Source organism: Candoia aspera, chromosome 4, assembly GCF_035149785.1.
Source record: "Candoia aspera isolate rCanAsp1 chromosome 4, rCanAsp1.hap2, whole genome shotgun sequence".
Lineage (NCBI taxonomy): Eukaryota > Metazoa > Chordata > Lepidosauria > Squamata > Boidae > Candoia > Candoia aspera.
Genome location: NC_086156.1, coordinates 61,890,067 through 61,911,649, shown reverse-complemented (window position 1 = coordinate 61,911,649; position 21,583 = coordinate 61,890,067). Strand labels below are relative to the sequence as shown.

At 37.5% G+C, this 21,583-nt stretch overlaps 1 protein-coding gene across 1 annotated transcript in view; it reads left to right on the top strand.

The window, feature by feature from the left end:
• Positions 1-21,583, top strand: part of COBL (cordon-bleu WH2 repeat protein) — a 151,901-nt gene that overhangs the window by 24,419 nt on the left and 105,899 nt on the right. Inside the window, exons 2-5 of the mRNA XM_063304245.1 lie at positions 8,174-8,374; positions 10,372-10,582; positions 12,224-12,452; positions 20,511-20,555. Coding sequence (XP_063160315.1) covers positions 8,174-8,374; positions 10,372-10,582; positions 12,224-12,452; positions 20,511-20,555 — 686 coding nt within the window. The remainder of the gene's footprint in view (positions 1-8,173; positions 8,375-10,371; positions 10,583-12,223; positions 12,453-20,510; positions 20,556-21,583) is intronic.

Genomic DNA, 21,583 nt, shown 5'->3' with positions numbered 1-21,583 from the left:
CGTTCCTTGTCTCAGCGTGTTTCCTGGCAGTTAGGACAGTAACTGACCTAAAATCATCCAGCTAGCTTCTATGCATTAGAGATGACTAGGACCTAGGTCCTAGTCCAGCATCTCAACCATTATACCACACTGGTTCTTGAGGGAATATGTATCAGTCTTCAAATATCTGAAGGGTTGTCACCTAGAAAAGGGAGTAGACTTATTCTATATTGCCTCACCTATGTCAGTGGATGACACTATATTGGAGAGGTTGAAAGAAAAATCCTATTATAGAGGAAAAACAGCTCAAAATCAGTTAACGGTGGCGTAGAGTTAGAGCGTTTTGTTTAGCATATTTTTCAATTAGGTGATTTAACACAAATGCTTTAATTATTGTAGAATAGTCATCCTTAAAGGACACTTACTTGCCCACTCTGATGTTATTTACTGCAGCCCAATCCTCTAATTGGAGCAAAAGAAATCTGGCATATAATTTTGCTACAAGATCTGTTAAATTAATTGGTTTCCTATTAGAGGGCTTATGCTGGGTCCACGTTTTTGAAAATTGGAATAACAATACTAGTGTTCCAACATCCTGCTTTTTTTTTTTAATTGTATGGCATAGCAGTTCGGTGTTCATGCTGCTTTTTTTTTTTCCCCTTTGCTGGAAAATCCTTGTGAGGTCCAGCAGCCAGATGTGTAGACTATTTAGCTGTGACAAATCACGTTGCCCAGGGTGCACCATGAGGAGGCTAGTCTACATTGCATCCAGTTGGGCTGAGAGAAAGTGACTGTCTCAAGGTCACCCAGCCAGCTTTCATGCCTAAGGCAGGACTAGAACTCACAGACTCCTGGTTTCTAGCCCAGAACCTTAAACACTAGACCAAACTGGCTCTATAACATCCTGCTAAACAGCCAATATGCTCACAAGGATAACCTCAAAATTAGAAATTACGTATCTATCACATAAGGGGATTGATATATAGTTAGTGGAGGTGTTCCAAGAGAGGAGAATGATGTTGCCAAATTAATCATGGGAAGGAAGACCATTTGAAAGGCAAAAATTCCTCCAGTAATTACATTCCAGGAAGAAGAGAGAGACCTGCTTTGTTATGCTTGCATCTCTTGGTGAATTTGGGAAATGTCAGAAGTTCATCATCATCAACGGAAAGTTTATGTGAGAGAAGTGTTTCCCTCCCTACCTTCACAATAAAATATCTCACAATAATTACATGTGAATCAAAGTGATTTGAATCCAGATGATCTATAGCCAGATAAAGTTCCTATCACAGCATATCTGAGGTCCCAGGGATTTTGTCTATGGGAAAGTAGACAATTGATTATGTCAATCTGTGGCCAGCCTTGATCTGAACTATAAAAAGGTGGGTGCTTGCTCTGTATACATCCTCTGAATTTCAAATAATCATATCTGCTAAAATGAGTTACTCTAGGGGAGATCTTATCTGTACAATGTCATTTTTGATAGAAAATACTGAAGAGTCTATTTCTTCTCAAGACTATACGTTGACACACTTTCTAACACATGCGTGCACACACACAGAGCTATGAGCAAGTACCTTCAGAGATTTGAGGGAACCTATCATTTATTTTGAACTAATTACACCATCAGGTCTGAGGATTGTCACCATTTCTGTAGATACATACTAAAGAACAAGCAGTAGATTTCTGTCATGGCCTTATTTGGGAATATTTACTGTTAGTTTAATTGATCTTGTTTTAAACCATAGAGTCTTGCAGGCATTATACAATGGGAGTTGCAAGATTGCAGATTTCTTGCTCTGTAGTATTTGCCATAACTGTTGGAGTTAATTTCATTGCTCCAGCATCCATCTTCTTTCCACCTTCCTTTTTAGTTACCTTGTTATCACCAAGGTTCAACTCTTGTCCCTCTTGGCTGTTAAGATCAAGCAGAGTGGGTTTGACAAGACATTCTCAAGGAGTTGCTTCACTATTGTGGATGGTTTCCCTATCTTGAAAGAAGGAGCAGAGTAGCCCCTCCTAAAGATGATAGCAGAACTACCACCCCATTGCAAAATATCCACCCCATTGCAAATATCCCCTTTGGGGATAAGGTGCTTGAAAGGGCCATGGTTGATCAGCTTCATATATTCTGAATAGATATATCTGGACCCATTCCAGTTAGGATTGAGATTAGACTAAAATTGCCAGGGGATCTGCTCTAGGGGAAAAACAGGGAGAATGCAAGTCTGATTCTTCTGTATCTTTCAGTGCATTTTATATTCTACTGACCTAGCTGGGGCTGGAGTAAGTAGCGTCGTTCTTCAGAAATGTTGGTGATTGCACCAGGAGACTTCTGCTTGGGGACATGGCTGTTAACCTGTGGGATACAGCATGAGTCCATTTTGTCACCTTTTTATTTAATATTTTTATGAAGCTGTTGAGTGAGATCATCAAAGGTTTGGGTTCCATAACTATTGGATGGGCAGACATGGCCCTATGCACTATTTTTCCCCGCCATCAATCAGAAGAGATGGTGCTGTTGTTTGGATATTGACATAGTCTGGATAGGGGCTAGTCAACTGAGTCCAATGCACTGTAGATTAATGATTCCTGGGTCTGGAAATTGGCACGTGTCTGACTCTGAGGTGCACAGCCTTGGTATATTCCTGGAGTTATTTCAGTCCAATGGCTATGACCTTTCCTGGACAAAATAATCTACTCTCTGGTAACCTGCTGCTTAAACTGCTGATAAACTTTTTCACTATATTTTATGTGGGTCTCTCTTTGAAGATGACTTGGAAATGGTATCTCATTCAGAATGAGATCATCTTTTAGAATCCATATAACACCAGCCCTAGAGGCACTGCACTGGCTGTTTGTACATTGCTGATAGAACTTTGGAATTTTGGTAATGATATTTTAGGACCTCAGTAATTCAGTGAACCTCCCTCTCAGTGTCAGCTCTCCACAGTTAGGAGAGATGAACTTTGTAGGCACTTGGGAGTGAGCTTTCTCTCATAGCATACTGGTTTTGGAATGCTCTTTCACAGGGTGGCACCAATACTATCTGCTTTTCCGTGCAAGGTGAAGACTGAGTTTTTTACTTATGCATTTGGAACTTAAGAACCTAAATTTACTGTCTTTTTTCTTCAAATATCTATGCCTTTCTATTACTGCATTGTGGCGTTGCTGTTTTAAATGTTAAAATATTGATTTTTAAACTTTCATCTTATTTCTTTTATAACTTATCCTGAAATGGTTAATATAGTTGGTTGCCCTAAATATCCAAAAAGATAAATAAATGACTACACTCCTGTTGCCCATCTCATTATTAACTTCCATGACTCCCAGTAAGCCTTGGTGCTGGTATGACTTTCATACGTATCTGTCCTTAGTACCAAGGCTGCCTATGTTTTTTTCCAGCACTGCTGGTGTAATCTTTCTTGGTCTCAGTTGAGTCTTTCAGGTGCTGGCAGTCATTTCTTGGACTCGGAATTCTTCTGAGACATCTCTATACAAGAAAATCAGATTTCTTTGATCTATGGATAAGATTACTTATTATGTCAAGCAGCTTCTCTGTGCCTTAGAGTCTTGACCTGGAAATGGAGGAATTCCAGCCATTATGGAATAACAATATATTTATTGTGAACTGCCTAGGGTCCCCCAAGTGGGGGAGATGGGCGGTAATAAAAATATGACTGAGTGACTGACTGACTGACTGATAAATAAATAAATAAATATTTCACCTGAGTCATGCAGATACTGTAGCACTTTTTGCTGTAGTCATGTTAATAGCATTTTAGCTGGTGGTTGGAGAGCAAATGATGAAGCCTCAATTCATGTACGCCATATGTAACTTGATGGCTAGGAAATGTGTATAAGCAGCAGCACAGATATTGCAATTTTTTATTTGAGTATCTGGCCCAGGGCTGTTTAAGGGAAATCATAGTGACACTCCACATTGCTGTGGTGGATTTTGAAGGCATACATTTGGACTTCATGGGAATATATTTTACCACAGCCTTCTCTATCTGCAAGACAAATTATTAATTATACATAACTCAACAGCAACATTTTCTTTGGGAATGGTAATGAGCAGTTGGATTATTCTTTCGCATTTGGTGTCAATGTTCAATGTGTCAAAGCTCAGCCATACTGAAAAATAAATAATACCAGAATGAAACAAATCTTAAAAGTTGTATTCCCATTTCAACCTGCACACACACAAAAACATATAATCGGTTATTCACAGTCAACTAACAATAAACTGAAAAAGTATAATCTCTAAGATATTTGTAAATCTCTTGTTTGTATTTTACTTTTATCCCTTTTTGTTCTTTTTCTTTGCCTGTTTACATTTTTTCTTTGAAATGTCTAATAAAATATATTTAAAAATAAAAAATAAAGGATAATTTAATAACTATAAGAGAATTATTAAAGAAATACTGTTTGATGTGGAAAATCTCAAATTACTTGGTAGCCTTGCAGTTGGACAGTTACGATATGTTTACATAATGATTATCTCCAGCTTGGAAACTACTGGTCTCTGATTCACCAGTCTCAACCTTTATACCGTACCCTTCTCTAGTTTCCTTTCCCTCCTGCATTGAATCCAGAAGTGTTGGGAGCTTCTCTTTCTCTCTCCTTCTAGTCATAAGCAGCTGGAGTGGACTGCCCCCTTACTTCAGTCTCCATTCTTCTTGGCAGGAACTCACCCCATTTCAGAGCTCTCTCACCTTCAAGCAAGGCATCTTTAATCTCTCTCACTAGTCTATCCCCAAAGCTGCAATTCTTCCTAACCAATACAAGTTTAATTATTTTCCTTCTGGAAATATCTGCTGTTAATTTTTCCAACTCTGTAAATTATTATTTTTTAAATAAATCATGATTTTTTTTGTCAAGTAAATTCCAAAGTATTTGACCTTTTTTGCAATAATGCTAAACCCCCATTATTAGTGTAGAGGGAAGAGGGAATAGCCTTGAAGGACAGGCGGAAGAGCTGTTACCAAGGCAATGATCAAATAAAAGGAGCGTGATCCCAGGACAAGAATGTAAATGTCTCAGACAAGCCCTCCTTTGTTCACCCAAGAATAGGGTGGAAGAGGAGGAAGCACATTCAGACCTGCAAGATTCTGTTGCTAGAGCTTTACAATATAATTAGTACTGACCCATGTTGTATTGGTTTCCTAGTCTGATCTACCTTGAATCGCTAACAATTAGATACCGGTATTGTTTTTCTTCTACTAAATTCCATGTGAATATTTGAATTTTATCTTTATTATTTTGTAACCTGACACAAAACCATATTGCTTTGGATCATTTTCCTCAGTAAATAAATGAACATGTTTTTGACTCATTTGTTTAATTGGGTTAATTAATTCAAAATTAATTTCATTGAATTAATTTAATTCAAAAGGGTTCGCAAACTTTTAAGCACTGCTTTCTATGACAAAGGAAGTTCTTCACATTCCTGAATTTCATTCATTACTTGATTAAAGGTTTCACCAGAATTTCTTGGAAAGTCTTATAATAGTCTTATTAAACTTGTTCAGTTTAAATATTTTATTGTCTCTTTAGTTTTGTGTTAAATATTATAATCCTTTAAACACAGAAATACATATCTTGATATGATGAAAAGAATCCAAAATAGTAGGACAATCAGTTGACAAACGTACATCATTAATATGCCTCAAGCCTGAGTTTAGTTTGATTGATTTCTGACTGAAAAAATCTGACAAAAATCTACATAATTCTTTTTTCCACAAAGAATTACGTAGATTCTTCAAAGTGAGCCACTGGCTGTTTCAGCTCTTCCTCTTCAATATTCTGATGAAGGAAGTATTCTACAGTGGTGAAATACAACTCTAGTTTATCTTGCACAAATGCTGTAACAGCAGAAAGTAGGCATGCTTCACTATCTTTCCTTGTCCTGATTTGGGATTAGGGATAGGGAAGGCAAAAGTACAGCTGTACAGCTTGATTGCCTAATTGCAAAATAGGTTACTCAGAAGAATCAGTGCACAAGCCAAATCAGCCCACTGTAGTCAGGATACCAGGGGGTGAAGATAAGAAAGCAATGAAGAGTCAGTACATAAGGGAAGTCTGTTAAGCAGTCAGGACAGAAGGTAAATGGTTGCACAAGTTCACAAGTGGTAGATGTTGTTTCCAGCAATGAATAAAGAGAGCTTTGTACAGATTATACCCTGTAGTGCTTTTAATCAAGTGGCGTTTTCAAGTCTGAGCTGATGTCCAGGTGTGCTGAGCTATTCTAGAACAGAATTTCATTTCTACATTGGTTACACCACAATCAGACAAATACTTCCTCATCTTCTGATATACAACATTGTAGGCTAGTGGAGACTGTGTTAGAGCCTGACTGAACTGTGTGCAAATGTCTCAGGATAACTGTCCAACTTTCTTCTAATCTATTAAATATTTAACTGCTGTCTCTTATAGTAGGAAGCTAGAATTTGACCTGTTTGAATTATGAGTTTGACATGACTTGAATGCATCAGGGTTAGTAAAGATCTGTAGAAGTCTAAATAGATATAAACTGACCTGATAATGGTAAACTGACTTGATAATAGTAAATGAAATGCTGTAGAATTAATCAAAGCAGATATGTCAAAGGGTCCAGTGAACGGGATGTTTTTTTTTTTTTGCTGTTAACAACAGTAATTGCTTCGTGGATAATCAAATGTATAACAGTTCTAAATGGCCTTTTTAGCCTGAAGTTTGCTTGTATGCTTGTTTGGTTTATTGCACTACCCCATAATACTTCTTGAATGGCATGCAATTCCAGGTTATGGTCTGCTGCAAGGACTAGAAGGAAATTCATTACGGGAGGAAAATGATTGTGGCAAAGAAGGAATGGGGATGGAATGTATCATCTGTCGAAAAGGGGCGTTTGATGAGTTCAAAGATGTAAAAACCTGTATGCAAACTCTGCAAATGGCAACAGCTGAGATTGGTTCTCTTGCCAGTAATTTAGGTAGCATTGTAAATATCACTTCAAAGTCACATAAATCCATTTCACTTGTCCAGCAGGTTGAGAGTGAAGAGTGATAGATAGATGTAAATTCACAAGAGGTACATGAGAAAAAACCCTGCCAGATGTGGGTTGTAAATTGAGAGTCTCAATATGAAATTACATACTTTGGCAATCTGCATAATGGAATCCATGTCTAAGAAACCTGGGCTGTTATACAAGCTGATAGTAGCACTGAGCAGTGAATAAAGCCAGCCATTTTGAAAACAGATCTAGGGTAACTAGAATGGCATCTTATCCTATATTTATAATTCTATTTGACTGGCTTCTCTTTTCAAGGTTAATGCAGGAATTAAGGATTCCCTTATTCTCTGAGGGGGTATAAAGTTACTGTTTCCATCATTACATTGCAGGCTTCCCCCTTTTCCTTTGCCAGAACTGAATACAGGTAGTCCTCACTTAACGATGGTAATTGGGACTGGAATTTCCATCTCTGAGCAACGCAGTTGTGAAGCACAATGTCATGTGACCATGCTACTTAGCAATAGAACTTCTGGAACTTCTGGTTGCTGTCGTTAAGTGAATTACTGGGTAGTTAAGCAAAGATGTCATGTGGTTGTCATTTGTGATGTCCTGCTGGCTTCCCCCTTGACTTTGCTTGTAGGAAGCCAGCAAAGAAGATTGCAAATGGCAATCACATGACTGTGGGATGCTGTGACATTGTAAGTATGAGGACTGGTCATAACTACCACTTGTTCAGCACCATCGTAAGTTCAAACAGTCGCTGAATGAGTGGTCATTAAATGAGGACCACCTGTAGAGCTTTCCTTCTCAATTGCAGTCTATCATTTTCACAAACAACAAAATATATGGGAACTTCATAAAAAGTTCTTGAAATTGTTTCTTTGCTAAAGTTAACACTATTAAACAGCTGAAAAATTTATCTAAACATTTCATATGTACACACTCACACATAATTTAATACATACTCTTCTTGTAGATGTCATGCTACAAAATCAGTACTTAGATCTTTGGAAGCTGGTATGGGGATACTGAGCCATTGAGAGAACTTCTTGTCTTAATAGTGAGTTCTGGCCACCAAAGTTTATTTCCAAGTAGCCATGCCAGAACAGAGGTGACCTTTTTACTTGAGCAAAGGGAACAATGTCTTAGGAACATAAATAAGGCAAATCTGCTCACTATTGTCTTTTTTCCTTTTTTCAGGCAAAAAATCAAGGCTCATGCTCCCCCACCACCAAACCAACCTCTCATCAATGATAATAATGAATGTAAAGGAACCCCAGCCCTGGGAATGCTGCCAGATCAGAGTATGTTAAATATGAAGGAAAATCTGATTAACAGTACAGTGGACTTTATAGTAGTTTTTCCAGATGGAGAAGAACAGAAAAATACTGTACATGGGAGGTAAGGTTTTCAAATACCTGAAACAAATTATGATTTCCATGGATGTTGAAAATACTTTAATAAAGACAGCTGTATTAAGTACATGATTGATAAATGGATGTTTTCAACTGCAGTTCTGTGAGATAAGACGAAGTGAATAATCATTCCTTGTATAGATCAAGAATAAATTGCTACCAGCTGCATGATTAGTAATTATAATTATTGTGTGGGATACACAATATTTGTCTCATACACAGTTACATTAAATACATATAGGAACCTAATTTGACCCCCTGCTATGTTTCATGAGTATTTTATTTAGAGTAACAGTATCCTGATTTTTTGAAAATATTTTCCATGCAAGATATAAAATACCCTGGTCATTACATTAATTTTGAGAGTGTTAGCCTACTCGAAAGAGTAAGGATTAACAGTCCCATCTATCAATATCCAGATAAATCTTATTTGTATTTAGTATAATTATTTGAGAAATATTACATGGAATAAGAATACTACATAATATATTTATTATTTAATGATAATTAATAAATCTTCTCATTGATTAATAAAATGATAATTACTTATTAAAATGATAATTACTTAATATATTAATTAACAAATCTTTGCCTATTATTTATTTATTTATTTATTTAATTTTTATCCCATCTTTATTATTTTAATAAATAACTCAAGGCGGTGAACATACCTAATACTCCTTCCTCCTCCTATCAGTTCAGGATATTGTCCATGTTTTCTGTTGTAAAGGAGGGTCTGACCAAGTGTAGCATTTGGAAATTCTTGTTCTTATTTTAATTCTATTTCCCTTGAGGCTGGGATATTTTTCATGTCTAAAAAGGTTTTCCTGGAAATTTATATTACCCTCTTTATTTCACCAGCTGTTTTCCCATGTTCCATAATTAAGAGTCAAAGATTGATAAAATTCTTGACTTTCTGAGATAAACATTATTGTTGTTTTTATTTTGGAGGGTCTTTTTGTCTTGAGAATATCATCACCACAGTCCTTGTGTAATTCAAATATTTCTTCAGTATACACACTGAAAAGAAGGTTGCTAGGAAACACCACTCATGCACTCCTTTTTGCACTGAAAACTCCTTTGAAAAATCTCCTTCAGTCTTATAAGACGTTTGCTCCCAGTGTTGATTCATTATAATTCTAAAGCTTTTGCCACCCATTCCAATTTACTCCAAGCTTTTGATCAATATTTCATGATTTATAGAAAGGCTTTTGAGTAATTAACAAAGCTTAAATGATTGTGGGTGTTCAGATTTGTAGTGATTTTTTAAAAAATGATGGGTGAATAATCTATAGAATATAATACTCATGTTCAAGGTGCTTATGTTAACATGTAAAACCCAGCAGAATTTAGTACCTGTCTAGTAATGGATCACCTTCTCCCTCATGCACAAGCCTGATCGTTAAACTCTGGTGCTATCTTGGCAATGTTGCATTTATCAGAAATCCACTCAGCTGCAGTGTAAGAGGGGGCATTCTAGATACAGGGGCCCTAAATTTAAACACTTCTGTTTCTTTAGATATGACTGGCATAAGCTTTGCAAGAGCTTTCAACACTATCTGAAAATGTATAATTAATTGAATCTATGCTCTGTGTCTCTGCTTGTTTTATGATGTTTTAATATGTTGTGTATGTATGAGTTTAAGAACTTGTAAAATAATTTAATTTTATGGCTTAATTTCATTATACACAAGGATTAATAGGCTTGTTATGAAAAGTAAGCATGAGCATTATAAATAAAAGTATTGTTTTCCTGTTGGCTGTAAAATGTAGATGTATAAAAGAGTTTGGGCATTATATTTTTCCATGGTTTCTTTTTTGGTTTTTTTGAAGGACTTTCAAAATAATGATTTAATTGGATATTTTTTGTTGTCCTGTATGCTGTATAGGTATTTATTGTAAAATCTTCAAGAAAAGCCTATAGTTAATCCTAGTTTATAGTTGGCCTGTTCCTGAATAACCTTCAGCATCTTTTTCTTACAGTAAAGCTGTGATGGACCTATTAGTAGACTTGTGCAGCCAGTACCACCTAAATCCAGCCCATTATACTCTTGAGTTGCAGTCTTGGGGGACCCATCAACCTTTGAGTTACAAGCCAAATACTTTGATTGGGGCGCTAGATGTACAGAAGATACTTCTAAAAGTGAAGGTTCCTGAAGAAAAAACTAAGCGGCCTCCACCAAAGATTCCTGAGGTAAAAGCATTCTGTTATGGATCTATGTCTTGCAAAGATGTCCAGGAATAGAGAGGGGGATAGTCATCTCACTATACTGGATTGTCTTAATACATTGCTGATACAGTCTTTGAAGCCACCAAATATCACATGAATAGGAGTGCTGGCCAAATACTCAAGGATCTAGTGGTTCCAGTGTTCTGACTGTGAATTCAGAGTGGGAAGCTCTTTTGAGCAGGCTGTCATACCTGAAAAAAGGTACAATTGCTTTATGAATTGCATTCAGATTAATAGGTTGACATCTTAAACCATTTGTTTTTTAAAGTAAGCAGTATATTTATATTTGTAATAAACAAATCAACAAAAAGTGAATGCATGAGATAACTACTTAACTGAAGAAAACAAAAAGACTCAAGGTCTGAACATCTAGGTCTGATTTAAGAGTGGGGAAACATGTCAGGAGTGGATCATGGGGAATGTATAGTGCAACAGATATACAGGTAGTCCTCGAGTAATGACCACTCATTCAGCGACTGTTCAAAGATACGACAGTGCTGAATGAGTGGTGATTATGACTGGTCCTTGAAGTTCCAGCCATCCCAGTGATCACGATCTGATGTTTGGCAACCAGCTCACACTTAGGACGGTTTCAGCATCCAGCGGTCATGTGATAGCGATTTGTGACCTTCCCTGCTGGCTTCCCACAAGCAAAGTCAATGGGTAAGCCATCAGGGAAGGTTGTGAGTAACTTGGTTAAGTCTCCCCCACTTGTGCAACCTCTCTTAGGCCCTCTGCACTAGTGCTGCTCCTCACTGGCCACCTGCACAATCTTGGATATGCCCCTGAGCCTTGCTGCGCTTGTGCTGCACCTCCCCACCTCCCGTGCACCCTCCCTGAGCCTTGCTGTGCTCACACTGCGGCTCCCCGCCACCTGTGCACCCTCCCTGAGCCTTGTTGCTCTTGTGCCACACCCCCACCACCCATGCACACTTGCACACCCTCCCTTGTTTCAAAGTCTCTTCTAACAATAATGAATTGGAGGTTCATTTATCCTAAATGTCTTTATTAGCTAACAACTCCCACATACAGCCTCCTGTTCTAACTAACTTGTTGGATAAAAATGAACTACGTCCAGGGCCAAAGGCCGTACTTCCCAGCAGAGGGTGTGTTTCCTCAATCTCAGTCCTTCCTCTGTGTTACCAACTTTGTCCTCCTGACTCTACCACTTAGTTCCCCCTATTGATACATCCCTGAGCTTTGTTATACTCGGACTGTGCCTCCCCGGCCACTCTCACAACCTTCCTGGCCAAAGAAATTTTCCATGGTTCTCATCTGCAGGTTTTGCAACTACTTTATGAGGAAAAATTCAGGGAAAATCAGGGGCATTTTGCATCCTTGTTTTCTAAACAAACTAAATCTGGTATTTTAACAAATGTGATTTCTCTTCAGTGTTAATTTTTTCAGCATTGTATGTATGAGTATTGCATTGATGATTTGTATTTATGCATGTATCTATGATGAATGTTCTACAGTCTTAATTCGTACATTCATTTTTTAGTTCTCTCATCCAGTTTGAATAATCTATTTTAATTCTACTTGAATTATATTAATGAAGTGTGATGCTTAGAAATTTTTGTTTGTTTTTGCATTGCTTTTCCCTAGAAAACTGTGAGACTTGTAGTAAATTATTTGAAGACACAAAAAACAGTCGTTCGAGTGAATCCTGAAGTTCCTCTCCAGAGTATAATCCCAGTCATTTGTGAAAAGTGTGAAGTTAGTCAGGAATGCCTTGTTCTCTTAAGAGATACTTATACTGGAGAAAAACTGGAATTGACAAAATCACTGAATGAACTTGGGATAAAGGAGCTTTATGCCTGGAACAAGAAAAGGGGTAAGTCAGGACCTATGCTAAAGTATCATAGGAAGCTATGTACTAATGCTTACAAATGGCACTGATACGCATGGCCATCCTCCAGCATGGGATGGATTTGGTTTCATCTCCATGCTACTTAACAACAAGAAGCTGCTGGGGCAGATTTTATTTATTTGTCAAATTTTATCACCACTCATCTCTCCCCCAAAGGAGGGACTCTGGGCGGTTTACAATAAAAGTAAAATTAAAAATTCAATAAAACTATAAATAATACATTAAATATAGATAAAAATAGAAGATAAAAATATAAAATGCAATAAAATCCAGATGGCAATGAGGTTCCAATTCAGTCCATGAATACACGAGGGCCATTCTAGGGTACCAGATCATCTCTTGGTTCAGGGTGCAGTATCCTCAGAATGCTGATGATATCCAACTGTATAGAACAGAACAGATTCTTTATTGTGGTCAATGACCAATCCATAAAACATTTGGACCCAACTATATGTTGCCATCCCGGGCTAGGCTAGGGATACTATTGAAGTCCTGGTGGATCTGAATGAGATCAGATTAAATCCCAACAAGATAGAGTTGCTGTTTGTGATGAATCTGGCTCAATTCTGTTTCTCATTTTTTTTTATTGTATATTTTTAAAGAATAAAGGAAATAGATAATACAAGTAGCATTTTAAAATAATAGATAATACAGATTAAAAAAACAAATAGCAGTAACACAGGCAGATAGACAACAAATCTGAAATATAATACGACTAATATATTCTGACACATCATTACGAATTTATAATTCTATAAAACATTTTATAGTCATTTTCTAATCAAAACATTATCTGTTAAACTTTAAAGGTACTTGGTTAACACAATTCAGATTTTGAAAAAGAGAGAAAGTAGAGGTGATAACATATTAAGACAAAACTGTTTGTAGATCATATGTCTGGTTAGGATACAAACTTTAAACTTTTGGATGTGGTACAATTATTATACATATACTTGTAGTCTAAAAATGGTTTTCAAATAGACTTGAATTCTACAGCAGATTTACTTTTTAAATATGAAGTTATTCTAGACATCAGTGCATACTGGCACAATTTGGTTAGCCATTCTTCTAAAGGGGATCAAAATCTTTTTCAATAACATGTTTCTGACTGTAGATGGGGTTGCACTTCCACTGAAGGAACATGAATTGAGGATCCTCCTGGACTCACAGCTAGAGCAGCCTGTGGAAACTGTGACTTGGGGCAGGGTGTATCTGTGCTTTGCTCAGCTCTTCTGGTATACCAGTTGCAAGCCTTTTGGGACTGAGATGTTTTGGTAACAGTCAATCATGTCCTCATCATCCCGCACACAGATTACTGTAATATACTGGGCTGTCCTTGAAGTCAACTGGGAAGTTTCAACTAGTCCAAAATGTGGTGGCCTATCAGTTAATTGGAAGTAGCAGATTCAACAGTATTACACCATGCTGCAGGCACTGCACTGCATTGGCTTCTGATGTTTATTGAGTATTTCAAGATGCTGGTCATCACCTTTAAAGCCTCACATGGCTTGGTGCCATGGTACCTACAGAACCATCTTTTTTCATCCTGATTTGGCCTGCCCCATTTGATTACTGAGGAACAGTATGCAGAAGGTTAAATACAGTAGATTAAATACAGTAAATTGTGGAGGGAGAAATCTTTCCTGGTTTACACTACCAAAGCAAGTCACTCTTTTATATCCATTAATCTGGCAGTAGGTAGCGTGGTATGCGCAGTGCTTCCTGATCATTTGACCCTTGTTAATTTTAATTGAAATAAGATAAACAGCATGCAAAACATGTCTTGTGTGTATAAGTGCACTGGGTAGCTAAGGTTGAATTGAAGGTGCTCCATTCTGAATCATTTTATTAAGAGGCTTAGAATGGAGCAGTCAGCAGCATTCCTATCGACTGCCCAACTACTTTTTCCATAGAGATGCATTGGTGAATTTTTTCCTGGAATGTTTTTCTCTGCAGTGATTTCAGTAATTCTTTTGTCAGCCCAACTTGGCTCTATTCTGTTAAATTTTTAGAGTGTTATCCTGCTGACAGACTGATTGCCAGGCAGAATCTCAAGCCCTTTAATGCAATTTCTTTCCAACATTCCATTGGGTTGGGAAGAAAAAGTATCCCCAGTAACTAGAAACAATTAAATACGAAGATTTAGGGTTCACCCAAGACTCAATTTTTCCACAAATAATAAATAAATATTACAATCTATGACCAGTCATATCTGAAGGAAAAAAAAACCCCGGCACACAGCAGATTTTATAGTACAAACAACGCAGTCTTTAAATATAAGAAAAAATAAGGCAAAAAGGAAGGAGAGAGAAAAGAAATGCTCACTAAAAATATAAATAATTATTTAGATTCAGATTGTACAATTTCACATCCCTTTTTTCTTTTATTACTGATTGTGTAAATCTTTCTTACCTTATCCTTACGAACAGTTTTTCTGTGTTGCAAGTTGTTGAACAAAACACTGTGAGATATTTGCATTTTGTTCTGAGAGCAGCAGGAAGGTAAAAAACCTCATTGGGTAATTCTTTAAAAGAGAGAAAATGGGTAAAAACCCACAACTTGTGTAAAAGAGAGAAAATAAATTTCTGATTAAACAGTACAAAAACCAACTGATCAGCTGTCTTTTTTTCCTGCACACTGCAAGGCTACACTCCTCTAAGGAAAAGGGCCTTTTTATATCAACTTTCCAGGGCAGCTGAGCAAAGCACATTGTTACAAGCCATTATAAATGTTGTATAATGCTTTGGTTTTGCTATATTAGTTAAATAACTAGCTGGTTTATATTTGATTACAGGACTCTGGATATTTATAAATAAAAAGTCTGCCCATAGCACAAATGTATACTCTAGAAACATTTTACAAATAGACAATTTAGCATTTTCGTATCCCGTTGATACCTGCAGACCAATGGACATCCTACAACTCTCAAGATTCTTATGAGATCTTTATTCCATTTGGAGCCTGTGGTATCCAAAAATATTAGAGTTAATTCTAATGAAAAAATAAATTGCTTTAAGTGTACACACACACACACAAATATAAGCAGGTTTGTGTTTCCACTTTTAACAGTCATGTTTCTAATCTTAAAGCTACATTTGAAATAAACAGAGGAAGTCTTAAAATAGATCTTAAATAGGATGTCTGTATAGTTCCTAGAGACTAATAATCCAAATAAATATAAACTTGAGAATCATACAACAGATGAGCAGTGGTCTTCGCCTTGAATGTTTTAATTACTGCTGCAATATAGTATCTGCCAGGTTCCTATAGAGTTTATTGCATTGGCACTTCTTTGAGCTTTTCCTCTAATATATCAGATTTGACCTTTCTAGATTCCAGAAGTTTAGAAAAAATGCCAAGGCATTTATATATATGTAATTGTACTTGTTCACTATTAATTTTACTATTTTCCACTTGTGAATGTATGAACTGTTAAAAAATACACCTTGTTTTGTTTTCTGATAATTGACTGTCCCTCTCACAGTAATCTGCCAAGGCACCTAAAAGCCTTCCTGTTGTTGCCAGTGACACAACAGCAAATTTATCAGGATAGAGAAGAGCCATCAAATGCTTATTAACTAATTTCAGGGTGAACTTCAGGGCTTGTCACAGAATTGACATAATGTTAGTCAAATGACCCAACAAATTAAAGCAGCTACATTAATAGGAGCAGCAGCAAGCATTTATATATGCAAATGCCTTCAAGTTTATTCCACACTCTGTTTAAAATCAATAAAAGCTACTGTATGTATAGCTCCCTGTTCAAACTAATTTACCTAAAATCAGATGGATTTAATTTATTCCATTTCATAAATTGAGGTTATGATAATTGCTAAACCCCAGTCTTTAAGCTTACAAGTGGTTTGATCTATATGTACAGTATATAAACAATATGTTGTTGAGACAGGTACCCATCGCTCAATATTAACCTTTATGAAATCTGTTGGAATCCTAGCCCAACTTGGAGCCTTTCCTGCCCTTCATCTGGCCAGCTAAGCATTTAACCTCTGAAGTAGTTACATGGAACCATAATTGATGATGTTTCTAGGCTTCCTGTGGGTGCAGAAATGTTGAGGATGGGGTATGAAGGCCAGTGGCTGCAAGACTAAGCTCCAAAGAACAGCACTCAACCACCCAAAAAACTAAAAGGAATATTCTCGGTGGAAAAGGCACAGAGGAATTAGCTCTGATAATGCAATGTTTGCTTAAAGCAGAAACTATTTGTATGGAGATCGTATGAAATCAAATAGGGGTCCTTATGGCCTTTGCATAACCTTTAGGTATGGAACATGTGCAAACTTTACTGCCAGTTATATACTATTTTTTTTCCAAATGCTCATGCTTTGTCCCATAATTCTGCAAAGATTTACCCAGTGCTGAGGTAGCATCCATTCCATAAATCAGGTGAATGTTATTCTGTTATCAATCCTTGCCTCAGAGGACTGAGGGGAGGGCACTGAATAATTTATATCTCCTTAGGATTTCATACTTGTCCCATGGAGTTCCTCAATCCTGTTGGTCTAAATTAAAAACAAAAATAGCCATTGGACAGGTTCTTCTTATTTGTTGTCTGTAAATATGCATTTTTGCTTACCACTACTTAGCTCATAGAGTTGATAAATTGGGCATCTTGTATGTTGCTCCCTTCTCTTAAATATTTCACACAGACAGGATGGTTCTTCACTTAGATGTCTCTGTTCTACTCACTGCTGACTCCAGCTTTCATCTTCTACATATGCCTCGTTACCTATCTTTTCCCCAGACTTTTCTATCAGTTACATTTTCATGGTTCTCTTGTACCCTGACGGTTTCAGCTAAATTACCCAGCTATAAACTCCTTTTTCAAGACAAGTTATAAAACTCCTCAGTCACATGTAAAGAGCAGAACAGTAGCAAGTAGCGATACTTAGGTTTGTTTTCAGATACTGTAGGCAAACATATGCTACAGCAAAAGTCACAACAGTTTGAGCCGAAACACCAAACAAAAGGAGAAGTCCAGAGGAATAGTCAAAAATAGGCCAGGACTCTACAAGAACACAGTGACCAGTAGTTCAATTCAGTTCAATTTATTAGTCATAGACCAGTACAAACAGAGTGCTGAGTGAATATATATAAATCTATCTTAATAGATAACAAAACAAAATAAAATTTAGGACTAGGTTAAAATACATGTATAAAACAACCTAACTAACATTAAGTTAGGTAACACTAACACTAACTAATCTCCATCCCCATAAACTAGGGGATGGCAGCATTGCCCTGCTGCTTTATGCAGACAACACTGTAGCTCTTTCCAGTACACCAATAGGCCTTAAAAGAGCTCTGAAAACTCTGGTCCAATATTGCAACAATGATCATCTGGAAATAAACTATCAAAAAAACAAGATTATGGCATTCATCAAAAGGCTGAAGCTCTGTTCATGGAGCATTAATGGCTATAGAATAGAACAAGTGACTTCTTTTAAGTGTTTAGGAGTAGTCATGCATGCCACTGGCCCGAGAAGAGCCCACTGTGAATATGCTGCTGCTACTGGACAAAGATCTGCTATGCCATTCTCAAATTTTTCCGCTCTAAGGGAGGATACTATGTTCCAGCTGCACTTAGCTCTTTCAGGTGAAGCCACTAGCCCAATTCCTTTATGGAACTTTGGTTGGTCCCCCCAGCTTCTTGTTTCACCTCCTTGGAGAGAGTACAATCTAAATTCATCAGAGCAGCTCTCCAGATACCTCATTGTGTCTCTAATGCACATTTATGACTGGAGACAAGAATGATAACAGTTGAGCCAAGAGTTTGTCTACCTTCTGTAAACCTTTGGTTAAAGCTTAACTTTTATCCTCAGGGCCTAAGACCATTAATTCTCCAGGACAATTTCCAATCCACATGGATCAAGGCTGTAGAATCTAAACTTTCAAATTTAGGCTACTCTCCCTTCTTGGTTCTTAAGATGAAATACGATGAGGTGAAACAAACTCTGAAACAAAGGCTAAAGGATACGGAGAAGTAAGCAGATCTAGGGAAGGCCTCAGCCTTCCTGTCACCAGTACACAACAGATATATTGTCATTGCTGCCAGCTACTTATACAGCTAGAAACATCCTGCCATTGGAAAGCCTCTCTTGCCCAATGTCATGCACTCCCCTCTGCAGTATTGGATGGTAAATATAAAGAAGTACCATTGGCAGAAAGACTTTGCCTTTGTGATTCCAGAGAGGTGGAAACCACAGAACATGTTCTTCTTCGTTGTCCCTTCTACGGAGACATTCGAACCAGTTTTATTGTCAGAATCCATGGTCAAAGGATTGATGAATCATTTGACCGTGTTCATCTGCCATGATGAGCCAATGCGGGTCAAGAGCCAGTAGGGAGGGGAAGCATCAAGGAGTATGAAAGTATGCTGTTTGGACTAAGTAGACAAAGTCAAGGTTGTACCAACTGAAGGCATCTGGACTTGGCATGCATGGCTGTTAGAATCGGTGGGAAGAATAGACGGGGGGAGTGGGGTGACTGCTTGCTTTTAATTAGGTAGCTTAGGTGGGAATCTTCAGTCGCAGCTTTTCTCTTGATCTGTACACATTCTCAATAAATCTCAAATCTCCCTAATTTACCTGTGCATGAGTCGGACCATTACTAGGATTAAAAGTGTCAGATTCTTACCTCTAATTAGTAGACATCCTGGTCGCTTAGACTCAGCCTATCCCCAGATGCTGCTCACAGATGAATTGCCTTTCGTTACAGCGCATGTGGCTAGGTTTTGTGCAGCAGCACAGAAGATTCGCCAGACCCTGATGGGCCAATTTTCCACTAGCCAAATGCATTCTATGTAACCGTAATTCATTTAAATTTTAGATATTATCACTTCTTTGTAATTTTAGATGTTATTACACTTATATCATTTTAGTGTCTATTTTATAATTTAAATATAGACTGCAGCCTGGACCTCAGTTATAGATGTTAGTTTTTTTGTTGTTTATTTGTTCAGTCGCTTCCGACTCTTGGTGACTTCATGAACCAGCCCATGCCAGAGCTTCCTGTCGGTCGTCAACACCCCCAGCTCCCCCAGGGACGAGTCCATCACCTCTAGAATATCATCCATCCATCTTGCCCTTGGTTGGCCCCTCTTCCTTTTGCCTTCCACTTTCCCTAGTATCAGCATCTTCTCCAGGGTGTCCTGTCTTCTCATTATGTGGCTAAAGTATTTCAGTTTTGCCTTTAATATCATTCCCTCAAGTGAGCAGTCTGGCTTTATTTCCTGGAGGATGGACTGGTTTGATCTTCTTGCAGTCCAAGGCACTCTCAGAATTTTCCTCCAACACCACAGTTCCAAAGCATCGATCTTCCTTCTCTCAGCCTTCCTTATGGTCCAGCTGTCACAGCCATATGTTACTACTGGGAATACCATTGCTTTAACTATGTGGACCTTTGTTGTCAGCGTGATGTCTCTGCTCTTAACTATTTTATTGAGATTTGTCATTGCTCTTCCCCCAAGGATTAAACGTCTTCTGATTTCCTGACTGCAGTCAGCATCGGGCAGTAATCTTTGCACCTAGAAATACGAAGTCTTTCACTGCTTCTACGTTTTCTCCCTCTATTTGCCAGTTATCAATCAAGCTGGTTGCCATAATCTTGGTTTTTTTGAGGTTTAGCTGCAAGCCAGTTTTTGCACTTCCTTCTTTCACCTTCATCATAAGGCTCCTCAGTTCCTCTTCGCTTTCAGCCATCGAAGTGGTATCATCTGCATGTCTGAGACTGTTAATGTTTCTTCCAGCAATTTTGACCCCAGCCTTGGATTCCTCAAGCCCAGCACGTCGCATGATATGTTCTGTGTACTGGCTTTACTTATTTTGGGGGGGATTTTTTTTGTATTTTTATAGTACGCTCTAGAAAATAGGCAATATATTAAAATCTTGTATAATTAAATAAATTAATATCTTTGCATAGTTTCATTATATTGTTGAATACTATGTATTCATAGTAATTTCAGTATTATGAAATTTCATAATACTGTTGTTGTTGTTGCTGCAGCTCTTCCATCAAAAACCCAGTCTGAACCTTCTTTGAACTACAGAGGTATTGTAATACGTCCTTGGAGAGAAATTTGCCTTTCAGGTTTTGTTTTTGTATGGTTTTGATATTAATATTTTGATACATTCTGTTATCACTGGCATCATAGCACATCTCAGCAAATAATAGAAAACTTTTTTGTTTGCTTATGCTTCATTAGTATGAAAGTAAACTGCAGGTATCAGTTTCATCTGAACCATGCATGGCAACTAATGACACATTTAATAGTATTCATATACAGTATAATTCGTAATTTATCATAAATAATAGTATTCATAAATAATTATCTCTAGTTGAATGTTTGACTGTAAACAAGGGCTTGGTTTCTTTGTAATTCTCTTTATGAATTGTGAACTATTGCTGTTTGTGCATACCTGCTATTTGTTTTACTTTTATTATGAACCTTTGAAAACATTTATACATCACAATTATTGTACTGTACCTATTTTTTAAGCTTTTGAGTCAGAAGCTTGCATTAACTATATATGATGGGCAATCCGCAGCCCATGGGCTGCCTTTATCTCCCAACACTCTGTTTGTGGCCCCAGATCACTCCTGGAGACAGTGGAGCCAAACATTTTGGCCTGTATGGGGAGCTTTAGGAGCAGTTAAGGGATGAAATAGGTGCTTTAAATTTCTTCAAGGGTTAAGGGCAGACATCTCTTGGCTGGCTAGGCAAGAAACTGCAAGAATAGAATTCCAAGGATACAAATGCTCAGATATGTTGGTTTATTGTAGAAAAGCCAGAAAACCCATTAAGAAGAATCCCCGCATATTGACATACCAAATGCAAGTTTTATTTATAGAGAAATCAATTCACATTCTTGTGCCTCTTTCTCTTGCTTGCTCTGTGCAAAGGGCTACACGTCACTCTCTTTGGTGTGGGAGAGACAATTTCCATGTGTTTCTTGCTTTGGTAATGTACTGATCTGGTATCAAGCTTTTGCTTTTAACCATGTGAGAATTTGCCCTTTAGCCCTTCCCCACCCCTATCCCCCAATTTGGATAAATATTGTGGCTCCATCTCCTCTGTA